Source organism: Hippichthys cyanospilos, chromosome 9, assembly GCF_059441005.1.
Source record: "Hippichthys cyanospilos isolate Australia breed blue-spotted pipefish chromosome 9, RoL_Hcya_1.0, whole genome shotgun sequence".
Taxonomy (NCBI): Eukaryota; Metazoa; Chordata; class Actinopteri; order Syngnathiformes; family Syngnathidae; genus Hippichthys; species Hippichthys cyanospilos.
Window position 1 is genome coordinate 7,885,235 of NC_142377.1, and position 20,710 is coordinate 7,905,944.

General features: G+C 41.4%; 1 protein-coding gene across 3 annotated transcripts in view; it reads left to right on the forward strand.

Moving 5' to 3' along the window:
• The window catches only part of sulf2a (sulfatase 2a), a 59,502-nt gene that overhangs the window by 25,462 nt on the left and 13,330 nt on the right, over positions 1 to 20,710 (forward strand). For all 3 annotated transcript variants that reach the window (XM_088423590.1, XM_088423589.1, XM_088423591.1), the window contains 4 exons: positions 15,466 to 15,703; positions 16,875 to 17,114; positions 17,406 to 17,557; positions 17,882 to 18,051. In XM_088423590.1, coding sequence (XP_088279716.1) covers positions 15,529 to 15,703; positions 16,875 to 17,114; positions 17,406 to 17,557; positions 17,882 to 18,051 — 737 coding nt within the window. In that variant the 5' untranslated portion in view covers positions 15,466 to 15,528. The remainder of the gene's footprint in view (positions 1 to 15,465; positions 15,704 to 16,874; positions 17,115 to 17,405; positions 17,558 to 17,881; positions 18,052 to 20,710) is intronic.

Sequence of the window (20,710 nt, forward strand, 5' to 3'; positions counted from 1 at the left end):
GATGTCATCAGTCGCCTCGTTATTGGCAAGGGACTGGTTGGCAGCAAAAAGTGTGTATTTATGCATCATGCAAAAAAGTATGACTTTTTAACCGATCAACCCAGTTAAAATAAATCTTGGTCTTCTGTAGCCGCTATTGGCAGCGAATGAGTTAGCAGATACTTTTCAGCCCAGTTATGAATCTAGGACGTCTATAGCCATTAATGGGAGCGAACGAATCAACAAATTCACCCTCAACCAAGTAAAACTTATATGACCGATAATGGCAGTGAATGAGTTAACAGATGTACTACCATCCCAGTTCAAATGGATCTTTGACTCCTGTAGCCGATAATGGAAGCAAATACGTTAACAGAATCACTACATACCCAGTTATGGATCTTTGATGTCTATTCTCATCAATGGCAGTGAATGAGTAAACAGATTCACTGCAAGCCCAGTTAAAATAGATCATCAACTTCCATAGTCGTTAATGGCAGTGAATGAGTTAACAGATTCACTACCAGCTCCGTTATGGATCTATGACGTCAATCATCGTCAAGTGCCAGTAAATGAATGAACAAATTCACTACAAGTCCGGGTAAAATGGATTTCTATAAAACTTCTATAACCATTAATGGCAATCAATGAGTTAACAGTTTTACTGCCAGCCCATTTATGGACAAATGACATCTCTTATATTCGTCAATGACAGTTGAATGAGCTACGGATTCACTCCAAGTTACGGATCTAGGACGTCAATGGCTGTGAATGAATGAACAATTCTCAGATAGCAGTTTTCTGATATTCCCTCTTCCCACGTTAACACACCATTCAGATAATAGCCTTATTAGCTTTTAATGACACACGTTTAACAAGGATCTAAACAAACAAAACAGATCATCACTGTCCACTATTGTTGGAAAATATTGGCAATGGGTCTCGAATTCCTATGCCTCTCTTCTCTGCTTGTTCCATGGATTTATCGGCCATTTTATGTGCATCTTGAATGGACTTGGGTCCTTATTTATTTTTAATGCCTCTGATAGAGGAAGGAGGAACCAAAGACCCCATTCAATACAATGTTCACTGCGGACACATTCATCCACGCTCCTCTTCTCATGAATGTGATTGACCTCCTCGCTCACCGTGACCTACAGTAAACGCTAAAAGGTGGCTATTAATCTCCAGGTGATTGGAAAGCTTGCTAAAATCACCTGCGCCATCCCATGGTTAATTTTCCATCGGAGCTGAAAGAATGCCGCGATCTAAGAGTAGGGGGTTTATTTGTCGAGCTTGTCGACAGGTGTGCCAATCCCAATATGAAAGAAACCGAGCCGCGGTTAATTACGACACGGGGGTGAAAAACTCCATCAAGCCGCTGCTGTTTTCTATTTAACAGGGAAAGATTGCGCGCCAACACCAAATAATGGTTTTGCTAGAGAGAGGGAGAGAGAGTGAGATGATGGCTTCGGGGTGAGCATGCGTATGTGGAATATTTGCATGAGGACAAAATCCCAACATGTACCTTTTTCCACCCGTGAAAATCCACCAAATTTCATACTTGAACGTTTCATTTCGGTGTGACCAATCAGCGGCGCAGCTGTGAAACTCGGGGCGGCTTTGGCTAGAAAGGCCACAGAAAAGTAATCACAATGTCCTCTCCCTTGAGAAGCCAACAGGGCTTTCATTTCTACCTTCGTCCTGCTACTTTTCTTCCGTAGATCCCAGGGGGGGGCTGCAGTCTGACTGGGGGGGGGGTCATGATTACAACCGCGGGTGGGGTGACAGTCGGCTTCCTCTTTGACAGCAGCCTAATAGAGGGTTAATGGAAGACCCAAAGACCTCCGCTCTTGTCCTGTTGTGAAGCCAGTGTGGGGAAGCAGTCGGAACAGAGGGACAAAAAGGTGAATAGCAGGCTGATCAGCCATCCATCTTTCTGTCTTTCTTCAGTTTTTCTAGATCTCTGCTAGCGCTGTAGCTAGCAAATATTTTGGGCTCTGGATATCCTCCAGAAAATTATATCAAATAAGTGAGTATTCAGGCGAAAGAGGTGAAATACCGGTTATATTTTTGCTTGGTTAATAGAACAATTATGAATACAGAAGACAGAAATTGTGCGTAGCTGCTGACTATTCTGCTCTCTAGAAACATTAGTGAGATTTGAGACAAATGCATCTCCCCATTTTGTTCATGAAACAAAGTCAGATCAAAGTCACAGTAGGCATGGGACTCTGAAAGTACTGTAATTTTATCATTTTAATAACACGCACCATGTTTTTTAATTGGACAACCATGTCCATGGACAACCACTAAAGTAAGGGACTGACTTATAATGGTGTTTTTGTAAAATTCACCCAAATTGTAGGGGGGGGGGGGGGGGGGGGGGCTCGACTTGTACTCGGAAAAATACGGTACTTCAAAATATAAGTGTACCAAGACTGTGATATCAATATGTTGTTTGGGAAGGTTAGTTTTATTATGAAGTAACTGAGCATTTTTTTTTAATCCAAGTACTCAAATTAGTCAAGCACTTGTTTCAGAGCTAATCTTTGATCATGTCCGTAGCTCTATGTGCGACCGATTTTGCAGGAAAAAGAATTATGTACTGCGTTTTTGTTTTTTCATGTCAACGTTTGAGTCTTCACTCAGCAATGAACGTATTTAGGTATAACTTTATTACCTTTTTTCTAGGTCATCTCATGTGACATTTGCAAGCTTTACCAGGATCGGTTGTTACCTGTGGTCATTTTCAATCAACAAGTAGCAACACGCATTTTTAGATCAATCAATTGTATGTAAAAAAAAATATAGAAAGAAGGAAATTCATTATAGATGTTATATGAATTTTTTAACTGCTGAACATTGGCTAAAAAAGTAAATATCCCTTTAAATCTATTCAGACATTTTTTTTCATTCTTGGACCCCTAGTACACATCAGACAGATTTGGAAACAACCCATGAGAAGCCTCTGTGGTAAAGGGAGAAGGAATGGTTACCACCTGATCAATCTGAGCACTCATTAAAAGGCTGCCAAGGCCTCTGCAACCCGATACAACATCAATACTGTAACACCACAGTCCTTCGGGGATGTTTGGTAAGCTGCTGGCAGCCTCACTGTCATTTCTAAGTGGGCGGCATGCCAAGGACCCCCTTGGTGGGCCACTTAGGTCTCCCCTTGGTCCCCAAACAGAGGTCAGGACAGACAGATGGGCCATCTGGGCAGCTGTCCCATGGAGGACCAGAGTGAGATGGATACTAACCTGTAGGGATGCCAGCCATGTGCTCCCCCCGTATGAGGCGCTCTTTGTGATTTGACTGTAGGAACACAGATGCCGACGTTCCATCCAAGACCTTTTTGTTTAATTTCAAGGCCTGTCACAATATAAAAAGTGTCTTTCAAAGACCTACCCCACTGAGTGTCTAAGCTGCTCCACAAAAAAGGTAAAATCAAATCAAAAACTTCCCCGGGTTTTGGTGCGTCTCCCAAAATTCCCGCAGGGAAAGCCACATTGACCAAATCCTTGTCTGTGGTGATTTTTGAGCAAAGCACACAGAGGAAATTGGTATAAGCAGCCTAGCAGAAAAAAAGTCTGTGTAATTTGAGGTCTTCCCTCTGTGCTCCAATCTTAACCCCCTGTGTGGTTCCAATAGGGGAGGGTGAGATCACTGTGTGTGTCTAAAACCTCATTAATCCCTTGACAAAAGATCCCACAGAAAGCTAGCTAGCGAGGCAGGGGGTTAGAACAGCGAATGGGTGGAGAGCAAAAGTAAAGGAGTGCTTGCCCACCCTCCCCGAACCGCAACTCCCAACGGTATGCTTAACGCAAGATGAGATGACGCTCATGGCGCCCTCGGACCGTCATCGCCCCATAAAATGGTCAGACAGAGTCTACGGCCTTGACGTAGTCGACGCTATTGTTCTCATCCATTTATTTATTCCAAGCTATCAAGCGATCGCATCGATGACTTTTGAAGTGTAACTTCCATGCATCCTGGTGATTTCCTCAGTGAATAATTCAGCAGGATGGCAACCATTGAATGGATGCTGTGTGTAATCATGGCTAAGCCAAGCCCATTACAAGATGTCCCCGTTGGAGATGCTAATTAGATTGTGATAATGATAAATTAAAAACATCAGAGGATGAAGCCAAATTATTTCAAATGTTCCCAGTATTTGAATTACGTGGTTTTATTTGCCTCAACATTGTATGAATCCTGTGAATGATACACATATTTTCCATGTAAAATGATCAGAAATCGTCCCACGGTATTTCACAATATCATACGTATTATGTAAGAAATAGGCGTACGATCATTCCACCATGATATTTAATGTCTTAAATTCCTCCTAAACTCCTATCAAGGTCTTGATTTTTTCTTGATTTTATGTTCAAAAAACAATTTAGACTGTTTCAGATTGTCTATAGAATGTCTTAAGAACATTTCCAATGTTGAACGTCATCCTGAAATCAAGTTCAATTGCTAATTAAGTATACAAAAAAGTTGACATTGTGTTATAAAACATAACGCTCCAGCATTTGCAGCTATTACATTAGCAGCTAGCAGAGCTAGGTGAAATGTGTCTGCCTTACTTTCAAAACTTTAAAACTCAGCTCACTTTGATGATAATAGCCCGATAGTTGCTGTTCCTACTGATCACTTTTTAACAAACTTGGCTTACCAACAAAATGACTACCAAGGTTCTGACATCATTTCGTCCTATAGACCAACATATAGAGGAAGAGATTCATCCCAAATCGAAAATCCCTAACCCACAGAAATCTTTTGTCCTAAAAAAAGTCATTCACAACCATTGACGGCTATAGCCGTCAAAGGTTCATTCTTACTGGGCTGGCAGTGAATAAATGAGCTGATTCACAGCCATTCACAGTTATACAAGCCTAAAATCCACTTGAACTCAGCTGACATTGAAAGAATTTGGTTTGTTTTATACTGTGCATTATTCATTGGATTTTACGGTATTCAGGATTTCTCAGTTTAACGTAGTTGCCAACAAATCATAACATGCCTAATTTGTTATTCGTGCCATCGCAGTGTGAAGTCAGGCACATGTCCATTGACGTCTTTGGGATCCTGGTAAATTGGTAGCATCAATGGAACAATGTGTGCTGACTGATTTGTCTGTAATCCATTTGACCGAGATGTGATTCACTGCAGGGGGGCTTTGCCTGTTGTTAGTAAGTGCCAATAAGGAACAGCCATCACTCAGTAGGCATGCCCTGTCCACCAGCTTGCTCACTTGTTTCAGCTGTCAACCCCTGTCTCAAAGGAGCAGGCAACTGGGCCGCTCTGTCAGAGGAACCACAAATGGCTCCTTATCGAAACCACAATAGGACAGGAAAGGCAAGGACACCAGCGGACTGCAAAGCAGGCGACTATCCTATCAACGTGAGGAAAAAAAGAAGAAAAAAAAACGCTCTGATGTGAAAACAGTTACGTATTTACAAAACGCCATTGACTGGCTCTCTTTTTCTCCCCTCTAAATCCTTGGGGGTGGCGGTTGAGGAGGAGAGGGGGTGAACCCCAAGTCAGGGACAATCGGGGGTCTGTTTGTGTTTTCCACTCTGTGTTCTCTTTGGGCTCTCTTGGAGCATACCACAGAGTTGCACGGGAGGAGGGGTAAATGTCACGACCTTGATGAGGACCCTTCTTTGAGACCACCGCGCTAGCGCCGCATGCCGCTCGGTTGCTGCTGGATACAGCCGAAGAACAACCCCAGCCAGTATCAGCATCCTAAACTGGTGTCCTCACATGTGAAATATAAATTCCTTGACCAGAAAAAAATAGTTATATAGGACGTGGCTGCAATCCAAGAACATTTTCACTTTAGTGAGATGAGTGAGGGTGTTCAGTCGGGAGGAGACACAAAAGACACAAAAGTCTGCAGTCTGCGGGTGTTTGATGGCCCTACGCTGGGCCCAACAATACGCACTGTTCATATCTTGCACATTCACAGACAATTAGTCCGACTTTTGTCCCTGCCTTTTGTCACAGTGAGATTTGACGTCTGATACTCTGCATTAGTGCGTACTTGCTTGTGTGTGCTTGCTGAACATTTATAGTCAGCAGAGGAGACCCGGGGAATCTGTCACAGCTCTTTGTTCTCCGGGGGCCATAACATTAGCGAGCCTTGTACGCCGCACCGTCATCCAGCCACTTTCAGTCCCGCCTTTCTCTGTTTTTCCTTGATGTCTCTCTCACTCTCATCCTTTCCTTTTTATTTGCTAGTAAACTCCTCACCCTGCATCCCATCTCACAGAGTCAAAAGCGTTTAAAAGATAATGGACCTTGTAGATCACAGGGTTGCAGGGATGGCACACAAGCATGATTAGTCGTAATTTTCTAGGTCTGGGTGAAGTCCAAGCTGTTAAATTGTCGGGAAGCATTCCAAAATACAGCAAGACCCTTCACATAAAGCAGCTATGGTATGTGTTAACATTCTAGCAATTATGTAGTTGGACACTTTATTTATTTATTTGCATTTATTGGTTCATCTACATACATTTGAATAGTGTGAGGAAAAACTAATGAAGATACTGGGGTGCCGATGTCATGTCCGGAATGCATCGCAGATTTAGTTTTTGATTTAAAAAAAAAAAAAAAAAAGCTGAATTTGCAGAGAGACGTCCTGTGAAGGTTTCCTGCACTTGCCACCGATACTCCTCGGACTTCGAACTACTGCAGTACACATATTTACTTACTGTAAATCTTAAATTATTAAACCTTATACAGTAACTGTACTGTTATCCCTTCAATTCCGATCCCTTTGGCTGTAGTCTCACGGAAAGCCGCGATTATATTAGCGGTGCCCGGACGTCTAATGAGAGCGAATCCAATAGCTAACCAAACATGATAACAATCAGTGTTTATACTTGAAATTCCAGTTACAAAAGAAATCTAGGTAAGAGATTTACAACACTCCGATGCAGTTCTGCTCTTTCCTCCCATTCCTTCGCATCTTCATAACAGCGCCTGTGAGTTTCATGAGGGAGACTGGCTCTCCGACAAGAGACGTGAATGGCTCTTGGTGCTACCATCGACCAGTGAGGGCAGGAGTTGTATCTACTCCTGCCCTCATTAGTCTCATTATGGTCGCACTGGGAGCCAATCAAGAAATTAAAAAAAACAATTCAAATCTGGTTGATTGGCAAAATAATTAACAGATTAAAAGATTTTGATTAAAACCGGTCTATTTATTGTTCATATTATTCATCATATATTATTATTATTACTCATCAGATCAGCGCATCCAAATTTTTTTGTAGAACTGTGTACGATGACAATAAAAGCATTATATTCTATTATTTTCTCTTCTAGTTGCAGCGCTACAGTGTACATACAGGTAGTACATACTGTATATAAACTGTTGTCAGTGTATCTTTGTTTTTTTATGCTACTCCTTAATTACCAGTAACCTTGGAGTCTGACAACATTCTATTTTTGAAAGAGTGGTATTTGAGGCTTTCTTTTTTTTCTACTTATTGAATCCTGTAGGGTAGATTAGATTTTTTAATGATCTCGTCGACTTAAAGTTATGATCTAAGGAACAGCAAGCTTGATTTGTCCAATGAGATGTTAAGGGCCTGATTCAACCTGCTGAAAGGAAGAAATCTTAGGACACTTAAAATATCACCTTCCTCTCAAAGGTCAGGTCAGTCCCTTTTGAAACGTGAATAGAGCACCTTTTTTATACTCGGACTAAAGTCTAGCACCTCTTCTGAAGTTAAATCTACTGGAAGAAAGAGCATCGAACAGAAACTCACTTCAACTCGCGCTTATGAAAGAACGAAGATTTCTTTTGGATCAAATCTTTCTATTTTTAGAAATCAATACCACCCGGGATGTACAGTACCTACCGCAACAGTCGAAGAGCTTTTCAACGCCTACCTGTGAGGTTAGAATATTTCTTCTTCTGGCAAGTAAAGGTGACTTGACTATTAATAACTATTTGTAACAAGTGTATCATGAAATCTTAAACGTTCCAACCACGCATACGTTTTTGCGTCAATCTCCAAAACCTTTGGCATGGTTTCTGTTGAAAGCTTCCGCTATTCTAGGAAAGATTTATGAGAGCATATCTGCAGGGATTTGCTGCTCTTCAATCAATTCTGAACATTAATAAGCTTGCCGGCTACCGTGCAATCAGCACGACCTTGCCGTTATTTCAAAGCTCAATTTATTCAGGAAGGTTCTTTCAGGTGCAACAAATATATTAATGTTTATTTTCATTTGCTTTTAAAAACCCACATAAATGCCGTGGATTTAGAAACCGCTGCTCTTTGATCGCATGCAGATAGATTTTGTTTTTCTTCGGGAGAAAAAGTATACTAATTGATTTATGGGAGTTAAACAGATGACTTTTTAAGGTTAACGTTAAACTTTGTCAAGCACAGCAGTCTACAGTTTCACTATACTGTTGAGTCATCAGACTCACTGCAGGATTAACGATGTGTTAAGCACCTAATTTGCTCTCAATTCGAACTGACTGCCCAAACAGCACATTCCACATAACATTTAGGATTAAGAAAAATGTACATAGTCAGAAAAAAGACACGTAGGCTACATAAATCGACACTAAAGTGCATTGCATGAGACAGATGACATATACTTCCCAAGTCTGAGTTTTACACTTTTTTTTAAGGCTGAAATGCTGCTTTTTCATGTCGAGATGTTCTAATAGAGAAGTGACAAGCAGGTTCTGATCTGAGAAAGTATCAAGCTTATCAGAACCTCAGGGAAATCTAAATTAAATCTTACCGGGGAAGGGAGGGGTTCAGCCTTTTGCATTTATCTTTTGTCATTCTCAAACATTACGGTTACACATTAGGAAGTTAAAGCAAATCTAAAAAAAAAAAAAAAAAAAAGGAGGGATGTTGAAAAGTTCTTCAATAGGATTTCAACTACAACTATTAATGCACCCTTGTATTGAATGTTTATACGTTAATGAATTGAAAATAGATTTTTCTTATTGGTCCGACTAGCAAAAAAATGTTTGGTTTTACTGGTTATATAAAAGCAATGCACTTCATCTTCTTGTCCGTTGTCTAACGAGTTGGAATCAGTCTCAAAATTTTCCTGATTCTATTATGATAGATAGAAGGATATTTCGTTAGTATTGTGAAACAGACTCAAATTAGTAATAATAAAATGTCACAAATTTCCAGTCAGTACTCATTGATTGAGTGACTTTTCATCGGTATCGACTGGAAAATTGTGAAAATGACTCAGATTTGTCAGACTATGAAGAAAAAAAAAAATCAAGAAATTCTTAAAATTTCCAGATGGATTTAAAGGACTTTTCGTTGGACTAAAAAATTGTGGGACCGACTCAGAATTGTCCGACTTCAGAGCAAAATAAATCAAGAAAATTTGACAAATTTCCTGAGTCAATACAGATGGACTGAAGAACTTTTCGTCAGACTAAAAATTTGCGAGGTTGGCTCAGCTTCTTCTGACTATGAACAAGAAAATTTCATAACTTTCTTGTCATTCCTGATGAATTTAAGGAACTTTTGTCGGAGTCTGAAAAATTGTGAGATTTTGAGCAAAAAAATTCAAGAAAATGTCACAAATTTACAGTCAGGACAAATGAATTGAAGGACTTTTTGTCAGACTGAAAATTTGCGAAATTGCCTCAGCTTCTTCTGACTATGAGCAAGAAAATTTCAAGAATATGTCATAAATTTCTAGTCATGCTGATGGCTTGAAGGACCTTTCATCAGTACTGATTTTGGAAAATTGTGAGACTGACTCAAATTAGTGAACATGTGAATGGGAGATGAGTGGCAGCCAGATCTGTTATCAACAATGTCGTGTCACTTTTTTAATGTTGTTACAAACACACGTTTCCTTCTAAGCACCACGGGTAGACTTCACTGAATAAATATTAACTTTAACTTGAAATTCAGCTATGACTGCTTCTATTTTGAACTAACTTTACAGAATGTAGTCAAGCAAAAAGTGAGGATGAAGGCTGGCGGCGGTTATTATTATGGTAAAAAAACTTTCTGCGCTCTTTTGATCAGTACAAATCCCTTATTCCTAGTCCTCTCTCTCACTCACACCCACGCACACAAACCGACTGAAGTTTGCTTCACATAAATGTATGCCGTTGCCGAATTTACATCTCAATGCCAACTTTTGTTGGTAAATTAAAGGGTCCTTGGGGATTTCTCGCATTCTGTTCCGAGCGAGGCATGCCAACAGGAACAAAGTCGCACTTACGCAAAGCCCCGCCAGCCTCAATTACGTCCGAAGCAAGAGGCTTGATAACGTTGCCGCTCACGACGGCGCTAGTTCAACTTTACTTCCATATTGCATATTTATTACAGGCATACAAAGCATTGCATGTTCTTCTGCACGACTGCATTGAGCTTGTGTTTTTAAGTGTCGGGTTTTATTTTATGAATGCGTCAGCTTTGAATGTTAATGCTGGCGCGAACTCCATCTGCGACTGAGGTGCAGGGGCTTTGTTCCTTCCTGACTATACGCCTCGAGCGTCATTCTCTTTTTTCGCTCTCAAAATTGCGAGAACGTTTTGGAGCCCGGCTTCCTCGCGCCTGTCTCATATAAAGTATCACGGCGAGCTGATTAGATTGAAAAACTATACGTGTCCTGACTTGTTTTCCGCCAGTATGTAATAAACATCTATTTTTTTCCCATGGTTTTCTCATACTCTAGGTTTCAATCTGTCCCAGGGGGTTGCAGAACGGATGAATCAGACTTTATGCCTCTCAACACCCCGTGTGTTTTATTTATAGAGGAACAGTACATTAACGCCTCGGCAAAGTCTTTGGAAGATTTATCAAGCACTCCGCCTCGCTCGAGTTGTGAAATTTAAGAGTGCAGACGTGCGTGTCATTGGGCAGTGTGACATCCCGATACGGTGTGTATATCCACCCTCGTCGACGTCTTACCATCATGTCCGTGCTGTGACACGGTCGGCACTGTTGTCGCTACATTTATAATTCAGCCTCATCAATAAAAGATGTGCGGCATTAAGTTTTTATCTGGTGATGCAGTGGCCCTGTCTTGCCGGGCCTCTTACAAGCGCATGACTGAAGAGAGCAACTTTCTTTCCCCGTGCCAACTTACAGGCATCACTTTGCATTAGCATAGCCTTACGTGATCCTTGTTCCCCACTCATGCTTTTAGTTGCTTATTCCCTATGATATCATATTCTGCTCTTTCTACCTTATTCCCCCGCAAGCGCCAAGACTTGAAGACTTGAGTTACTGATGCGGTCTTCTGTCGAAATCCAAATACAATGCCGTATGTTCTGTAACGGACGTTAACCCAGTGCAGTGCTTCTCAACTGTTTTTTGCAAAGCTCCCCTTTGGAAAGAATACATTTGCAGCGCCCCCACTTGCCGCGCCGACTTATGTAAGATATTATCTATAAGAATTGTATAGGTAGGCCCAAAACTATATTCTTATAATCGATAACAGAAGGAAAAAAAAACAATATAAATCAACTTTCAACAACTGGTAACATCTTTTTACAGTGTCTATACGGTTTACAGGTTAGTCTAAAACTGAAAAAAAGTATATCAACGTGCCTGAAAAAAAAATGACGCCAGTCCTTATTTTATTGCAATTACACTTCACTCTGTCAAAGGAAAGGAATATAAAAATTACAATCATCTGATTGGTTTACCTGACGTATTTCTTTGAGTCATTTCAGTCAGGAGCAGGGTGATCACATTTTGTTCTAACAATTTAGAATGGATGTTGGCCATTATACCTTAAAAAAGCAAAGATGGAGCAATCTGCAGACTCTAAAGAAGACAATGTCAATTTTACTCGATCTTATCTGAACTTGGACTTGAACTCGGATGGTGTGGACTCAGACTTTTTTCGGATTCAGACCATTGCGACTCAGATTTGTCTTGGACTCGAACCTTTGTGACTCGAACGTGACTTGACTACATCTCTGAGTACATTAAGAGAACCGAGAAATAACGTAACTTAACGTAACGTAACTTCGATGCCCGTCAAATGATTAAATTGACGCTCCAGGCATGAAGCTCTGTCTGTTTTGACATTTTTAGCTTCATGTCGACAGATAATAAAGAGAGATAAAAGAGAGATTGAGAAAGCGAGCTGAATAGAGAGCAATATATGTGTCAGTTAGAGCTGATAAAAGCCTGAAAATCCAATTAGTCCTTTGGTATCAGGTGGTGAGAGTGGGTCTCTCGGGAGAAATGTCAGGAAATATCCACCGTCGCTGCATGTCAATAGCCCAATAATTTACATACCCTGCTATTGATACAACACTGTAATGTTTTCATGGGACTGTATTGGGCAGCCCTTTTTGAAGGCTTTGTCCACAACAGCTCCAAAGCTCTATCAAAGGGAATCTCTGTACAGTAAATTCCACGCCACAAACGATGAAAAGCGGACCCGGTGGCAGTGGATCTTTTTAATTTGAGCACACAGAGTCCATTCTTTGTCGGCCATAGATGTCCTTGAATCCATTTTGGTCTCGGGGTATTCACTGCTGCTTGCACACACAGCCTGTGAGGGGAGCTTCTTTCTTTTGCCAAGTCTTTCTTGCGGTGTGTTTTCGGAGCTGCTGTTTCTTCCCATGCCAAAAAGGAAAAGGAATAAAGGCAGGGAAAACTTAAGAAAGTTGTCATGCTGTCTGTATGCTGAATTCTCTATCCTTTCCAATGTCCAAGTCTGATCTGTACACATTATGGTCATTTCAAATTAACAGACGGTAGACAAAGCAAATAGAATCCATTTTCTTTACCATATTTGGGCAAGACGTGAGGTACCCTTCAGACCAGGGGTATCCATTGTGTCAATCACAGTCGACTCGGGGCCCACCTAGCTATTATTAGTCAATCACATGACATTGCACTACATTAAAAAAAAGAAGAGTCGAAAAAAGAACGTCAGTCGAGAAAAAGGAACATTGTCATCGAATGCTTCTCACGTTGGGAGGTAAAGCTGATCGAGTAGCAAGCAAAAAAAAAAAAAAACAACAACAACAAAGCTGACCCACCCCAACCCCCTCTCCTGGTACCGCTGGGAAAAAATATTTGGCCACCCCTGCTCTAGACACGTTCACATCTATGGACAATTTTGTCTTACATGAACCTAAAAGGCATGTTTTACGGATTACCCACAAGACACCCAAGTAAGCACATGGGAGAACATGCATCTAGGTCACCCTACTGCCGAGCAGAAATACACAGTATATTATTAATCTGATGAAGGATTTTGCCCCTCCATTAGGGCTTTTGAACCACAGGGTCACAACAAAAATTGCAACAAAAACTGCACTAGCAATTGTTTCCATTATATACTGTATTTACAAAATTGATTCTGAGTTTATTGAAATAAACACTGTTGCTGACTATTGTTCTTTGTTGAAATAGTATCGCTTGCTCAAGTTTCTTCTAGGGTGCAATATTGGTATTGTATCGGAAGTGGCAAATTTATACCGGGATAGCCCTGGGCATAATAAATCAGGGCTTAAATCGGCAATGTATGTGGAGCTATAAAAACATGGCATGAGAATTAATAGTTAATCAATGTGTGACTGGGTTTGGTTCAATAAAGGCCTGATGTGGAAGAGTCCCCTTTCAGGTCGTTTGGGTTGTACTGAAATGAGACAAAAAAAGACTGGCTTTATCCATTTTCACTGTTATACATGTCCTAATATTTTTGACCACCATATGTGGTATCTAGTCACTTGTAATCTCCACTATATTCCAATCATGTTGCAGTAAAGGAAGCGCAAGAGTCCCACTGGACCGAATTGTTGTTATTGTCTTCATCTGCAGACAAGAACTGTTCTGGCCACATCCTCCTTTGTGGTTACACATACACACACGCACACACAAGCACAACACACACACTTTCTGACAGCCGAGCGTCTCAGCGGACATGCTTCAGCTGGCTTGCAAACTGTTTATGATTCTGGTCACTGGGGTGTCTGTCTGCTTTGATTTTGTCATTAGATAAACACGTTATTGCGCCATTTTAGTTCTGCTTGGCAGCTCAATAGTTGGGATTGGCTTTTGCATTCTCTAATGATTTTATTTAGTCAGCGGGGTTTATATGTTATAATAGCAATGGTGTTATTTAAGGTCGATGCTTCCCGTCGAGTGTTTTAAAATAACTTGCTGCAGAGCGATGCTTTTAACAGATAGGTTTCAGACAAAACACTGAGCAAAGTAATTACTGCGAATCATCATATTGAACCTTGTTAAGTTGTTGTTTTTTTGCAGAGCGGTTTTGTGAATCATTGACTTACCACTTAATCACTTAATATGAAGAGATAATTTTGTGGAGCTTTTTTTTTTTTTTTTTGCATGTTTATCCCATGGACCTCCCTCATTTATAGCAAGGGTTACTTTGCCAAAAATACCCAGGGTAACCGAAATCCGCATAGCAGAGATTTGCTTCTTTTGTTAAAAAATAAGTTTTTTTTTCTCATCTGACGTGAGTCAAAAATATGACAAAAAATAGCTAGGTAAACCTGCAATAGATATGGTCATAATGAAAATCCATATGGGAAAAGTTGATTTTTTTTACAAAAATGAATAAAATTGTAAAAAAATATATTTTTTTGACTGTTCTAACTTAAAAGGAGTTTAAGTTAAGATAAGGTCATGTATTTGGGAAATTACAGTACTACTACTCTTTCTCCGGCAGCCGCCTGAACCATGGCGATTGTTCCGTACGGATTCGGTCTAACAAAAGCTGGCACTCTTGAGCTCAAATAGCGTAATTCCAAAACCCAATGGGATCGTCGACAGGCTCTTGATTTTCAGTTTCCCGAGTCCATGTTGTTTTCATGAGGCAAAGTCCAAAATTTACGCAGCAAACAGCGATGCGAAACTACTTATTTCAAGCCGTAACGATGAATGAATAAATAATCAATTTTTCATGACGTTTTCTCTGAAGCCCAATCTTACGCTCATTCCAACCAACTGAAAATGATGTGACTGGGCTCGGTTTTGGATCTCTGGATCGGGACTTTGCTACGTGAAACTGTGACATTGTTTGCATAAGTTGACTGTCGCGTTATCTATTAGAATTGAATCATGTTCCTATTTTCCCATGTCTGCAAATTGACCTGTGTCCGCGTTTCCATCCTCTCATCCCCTTCTCCTTTAGAGTCCGTCTTTCACCTCTGTCCCCTCCCTCCCTCCCCCCGCCGCCCTCACCCTCTCACAGGGCGCCGAGGGCCGAGCTGGCCCCCGGCCCAGGCCCATTAGCCCCCTCCGTGCAGGCCATGTGTTCATCAGCAGAGATCATTACACCGAGCCAATGACACCACTCTAATGCATCATTAATGATTGATTAATGAGCTGAGCTCAGCTCAAACGCGCGCATTTGTACGGAAGAGCGGCCCGTAATGGCTGCGTGCGGCTGGCATCTGCTCCTCCTCGCCCGCTCACGCCGCCGGTTCTGCATCTCGTTCTCAATCCGGGCCTTGTCTCGCAGGTCGAGCGAGGTAGCCGAGCACAGAGCGGCCGCGTGAAAGCAGGGACCGCGGTGGGTAGCGCCATGGCGCTCTCCAGCCCTCTCCTCGTCCTCCTCCTCGTCCTCGGAGGAGTTGTCCAGGGTTCCGGCTATCTGTCGGGATATCGCGTGAGGTCACGCCTCCAGCGGGACCGGCAAATCCGCAACGTTCGGCCCAATATCATTCTCATCCTCACGGACGATCAGGATATAGAGCTGGGTAAGATTATGATTTTGTTTCTGTGCCCGTCGTCCATCTGTCCGCGCTCGCGATTATTGCGTCGGCAACGAGCAAGTTGGCCTCACGCGGCCCCTTGGCATTATGACAACCGGCTTAGTCAAAGTCACGGGCTCCCCTCGCCTCCCGCTCCATCGCTGGCATGAAATACAAGCTGCCTATGCGGAGCATTGTGAAGGTGCCAAACGCTAGCCATCTCCCGAGCCACTTAAGTTCTTTAGCTCGGTTTGGACTGGAGTGGCTCCATAATAGCCTTGGTGACATCCTTTGTCCTCCGCTGATGGCTAGTGAGAAGGCTCTCATTGAAAAGCAGGAATTTATGGTCAAGCATCTGTTTCCCCAAACAATTACCATCAGCTTGAAAAGCTTTTACTACACACGAGTCCAAATGGGTCACACTTAAGCGAAAAGATTTATTCCTTTGCCGGTGCTTTCCTTCGTTACACATGATAACCTTCGCGCTCTCACGCACGGTGTTAATATTTTCCACTTTGTTCCCTTTTAATTGCTTTTTAGGTTTTCAAATAGGGATGGATAATGCATTGAGTTCCCTTGATGAATTCGTCTTGTTAAAAATTGAGGATTTGATGAGTCAATCGCGAAATTGAGATTTTGCGCAAGTGGCGGAATGCCGGGCGGGTGCTTTACAAGACATGTTTACAACAGTTATTAACCACTGCCTCTAAAAAGATCTTCCCTTTATTTAGGCATTTTTAGCAGTGTCTATTTTTACCTCTTTTAGTACTGCCCATTTTTACACACTCCTTTAGCCCAACACTTGAAAATAATTGAAAACATACAAGTACCCGGGATTGAATCCCTGGACTCTTAAAAATGTAAAACTACGTTTTTTTGCATTGAATGACCAGTCATTTGATCGCTAAATTGTTTTTCTAACAAAAGGTTTAGGAAGCTCCCAGGGTCATCAGCATGTCTTAAAAAATGAAAACAACAACAAAAATAGCCTCCTACATTTTCCAATTTTTCAAAATAGCAAAAATGTGTATAATATCATTTATCCTCAGTTTAATTTCCCCCCCAAAAAATGCATAGTGTCTTCCTAGGATCAGTAGAATCGCTTATAAAGTTAGCTGAAAATCTAAACAATCTCAGTGCCCCCCCCCCCTTTGAAACCTTCCCCGTTTTTTTGCAGGCTCAATGCATGCCATGAACAAAACTCGCCATATCATGGAGAAGGGCGGAACGCATTTCTCCAACGCTTTCTCCACCACGCCCATGTGCTGCCCGTCCCGCTCCTCCATCCTGACTGGGAAATACGTGCACAACCACCACACCTACACCAACAACGAGAACTGCTCCTCGCCATCATGGCAGGCCCACCATGAACCGCACACCTTCGCCGTACATCTCAACAACTCTGGCTACAGGACCGGTAAATAGCAAACGAGGATAAGATTTATTCCGCAGATTTATTCTGTTTTGCTCTAGTTTTTACGTTGCTGCCAAAGTGGCGGTGCCTCTAACCCTAACCCAAACATAGAAAATTCCAGAATTTGACACCAAAATTAAGGGTACGTATTATACACAGGTCCATCTTATATTTGGGGATTACGATATTCAATCATCAGAAATAGATTAGTTGTCGATTAATCGAGGAATAGTTGCAGCTCTGCATTATGTACTATTTGATGATATTATGTGTTGTATCTGTTTTATTGATTAGCTTTTTTTGGAAAGTATCTCAATGAATACAACGGCTCCTATGTGCCTCCTGGTTGGAGGGAGTGGGTAGCCCTGGTCAAGAACTCACGCTTCTACAACTACACCCTCTGCCGCAATGGAGTACGAGAGAAACACAGCAGTGACTATTCAAAGGTACCCACGCAAGTCCCATTAAACCAGTACACCGACCAACAAACATTTTTTGTTTAGGGAAGTTCCAGACAACGTTGCACACAACAGTCTCACAAAACATCTTAATTGCTTGGACTTGCTGAGATATGTTTTCAAAAACGATCTTAGCTGGAATCAAGATTGACAAGGTTTACAAGTAGTGATGCTCACATGAAGCTTCATGAAGCGCTTGCGGTATTTTTAACACCTCTAGATGGCAAAAAATTCGACTTGTACTCCAATAAATACGGTATGCTATGAAGTAAGTGGATGTAGTGGTTCATGTGATGCGTGTCCTCTCCACAGGATTACCTGACGGACGTCATCACCAACGACAGCATCAACTACTTTCGAATGTCCAAGCGGATGTATCCCAACCGTCCGGTCATGATGGTTCTGAGCCACGTTGCCCCTCACGGCCCGGAGGACTCGGCGCCGCAGTACAGCTCCGCTTTCCCCAATGCTTCGCAGCACATGTGAGTTCAAGTTATTTTTGGTAATCGATTAATTGGTTGGAAACCTTTGTTTTAGATTTGAAATTGGCCAAATGCTTGAAATTTCAGCTTCCAAACATTAAGTGTTATCTGTAATCTAAAACTACGACCAACGCTTTTTCGGACATTTTACGGACCAAGCCACTAACTGAATCAATTAGAAATAATGCCTTTTTTTGGGGACTTGGCAATAAATCAAATTAATATATATTACAAATGATCTGTTTTCCCGTGTTTATGATCGTGTGTTTACGGTTTTGTGTATACGAATAAACGAGTCAAATGGAATGGAACTTGGCTGTTTACCTTGCCACTTTTAATTGAATCGGCTGGGTGCATCCAAACTTTTACATAATTCTCTCGGTTTTAGTCTTATTCCTAAGCGTGAACAAGGATTCGGATGTCGGTTCAGTCTGCTTGCTTCTTTTATTGAAAATAATACTGTATGAAAATAATGCCGTAAGAATCTCAGCTAACATGAGCTGCTGTTGGTTGCGACGGGCACTAGCTGCTAACAGTCAACTAACGTCAGCTCTCTAACTCGTCCCGTTATGGTAATTATTGCAGATTAGAATACAGCTAATATAAAAATGCACATTTCTGTGTCAAATTCCAGCTTGTGTAACTGAGAGATCAATCTTCCTTGAATGATGTGAAATAAAAATAAAAATCTAACCTTTAAGTTGATGTTTATAGGACGAATCCATACTTTTCGCCTTCATTTGGGGAAAAAAAGCGTGTCTTATAGTTGTGTAATTACGGTATTTGGTCGAATAAGATTTGTTTTGAGGGTTTGGGGCATATTTTACAATTATTGCCGTGATTGGCTCGCCATATTTTTTCAAATAAGGCGTTATTCTAGGCAAGAGGAGATTTATGTAGAATTACTGTATTGCCTGGATGAATCCTCACTGACAAGCACAAAGATCAATTTTTACATTTTGACATGCGCGGCTATAAACCTGTTCATAACTCATCTTCATATTCAAGCTCTATTTCATTTCAACAATAATTCAATAACAAATTCAATAATCACAAATGGATGTTATCGCCCTCCGCTGGCAGGATGCTTTTGGCAGCCGAGCCTCCGCCGAGTGCAGCTCCAGTTTATTTGGCTCACGTGTTGTTCGCGCTCATGGCGCCGCTGTAATGAGCCTTGCTAATTTGTTCCGTTTTGTCAGCAACGATCAAGGAGAGACGCGGATGGTGTCAATGTAATGCATAGCTAACGATGACAGACGCGCCCTCCTACACGGCGGCCCGGCCTTTTGTCTTTTCCGCGCCAAATGCTCCTGACTGGCCCACTCGTGCTGCTGGCTAATACAAGCTCTGCTATTGGCCCCCGGAGACGAATCCAGGACCAGTAATTAGACTGTACCTCGTAGCCGCACCCTCCGCTGCCCCGTTCTTTTGATTAATCTATTCCCCCCAGCATCATTAACCTGCGCCATGCAGCCTTCGGGCACTGGATATTTGTAAATTTGGCCCCGGTGCCTTCATACAAACTTTTAATTGCTCTTTTTCCATACATTAGCATCCCTCGGGTGATTTTTCAGCGCGCGTCTCGTCTCGCTCTTTTTCTGGCTGCGCCTCCCGCATTAGGAGAGGGAGAGCTAGTGATTTCCTGTTGTCCTCTGGTGATAAACCTTCTCACCTTGGCACCTTGTTCACACTACATTACATTTGCTACTGTGATCTAAAGCGCGAGACATTAGCGTTTATTTAGTTTAATCGATCCCGTTTACTACATTAAATTCATTTGCTTCTCCAATCGCCTTGATTTAGGATTGTTTATTTCCAAATAATTAAACGTCCATGTGGGGTGTAGGGGATATTGATCAAACTGTGCTAACCGTGTGCAAGGCCATTGATCGTACTGCTTTGCATTTTACATGTTTGGCAGAGCTTCCAGTTTAGCATTGCATTAACATTTTTCCTGCTACTTTGGGAAGAGAAAGGTCAGCAGAAATCGACAAAGGTCATCAATATGCGACCGCAGTGGAAACTTGCCTTGCTCGAGAGCGGTCCTTCTCAAATGGGGGCATGGGAACCCCTGGGGGTACTTGAAGGAACTCCGGGGGGTACTCCAGATTTTACATAAAACCAACAAACATGCAAAAATCCTTTAAAAATATTTATTGAATGAAATAAATGTTTCAGGAAAACAAAAGTTCAGAAAACAAATATTACGTTAGTTAACTATTCAATTTCATTATTTAAAAAAGCCTGATTCTCCCCCACGCTAGAATGGTTTGACCCGACTCGTCACGTGCCACTTCTCGTTACCTGTCAAGTTAATGATTTATTTTTGTGAACAGATTACTACTACGATCCCAAAAGAGAACGCTTTAAGTTGAATATTTTTCAGTGGATGAATGATATTTATAATTATTTCTTTTTGCGCACATGTCTGACACTTTATGTTGATTGTTTTGGTGGTTGAATATATTTTAATAATTAAGTTAAAGACTTATTTTTGTAAACAGATCTCCTCTTTAATCCCAAAAGATGACGCTTTATGTTTAATATTTTTCTGTGGACAAATATTTATTCATAATAATTTCTTTTAGAGTGCAGGTCCGACAATTTATCTTGAATATTTTTTGTGGACAAATATTTATTAATAATTAAGTTAATGATA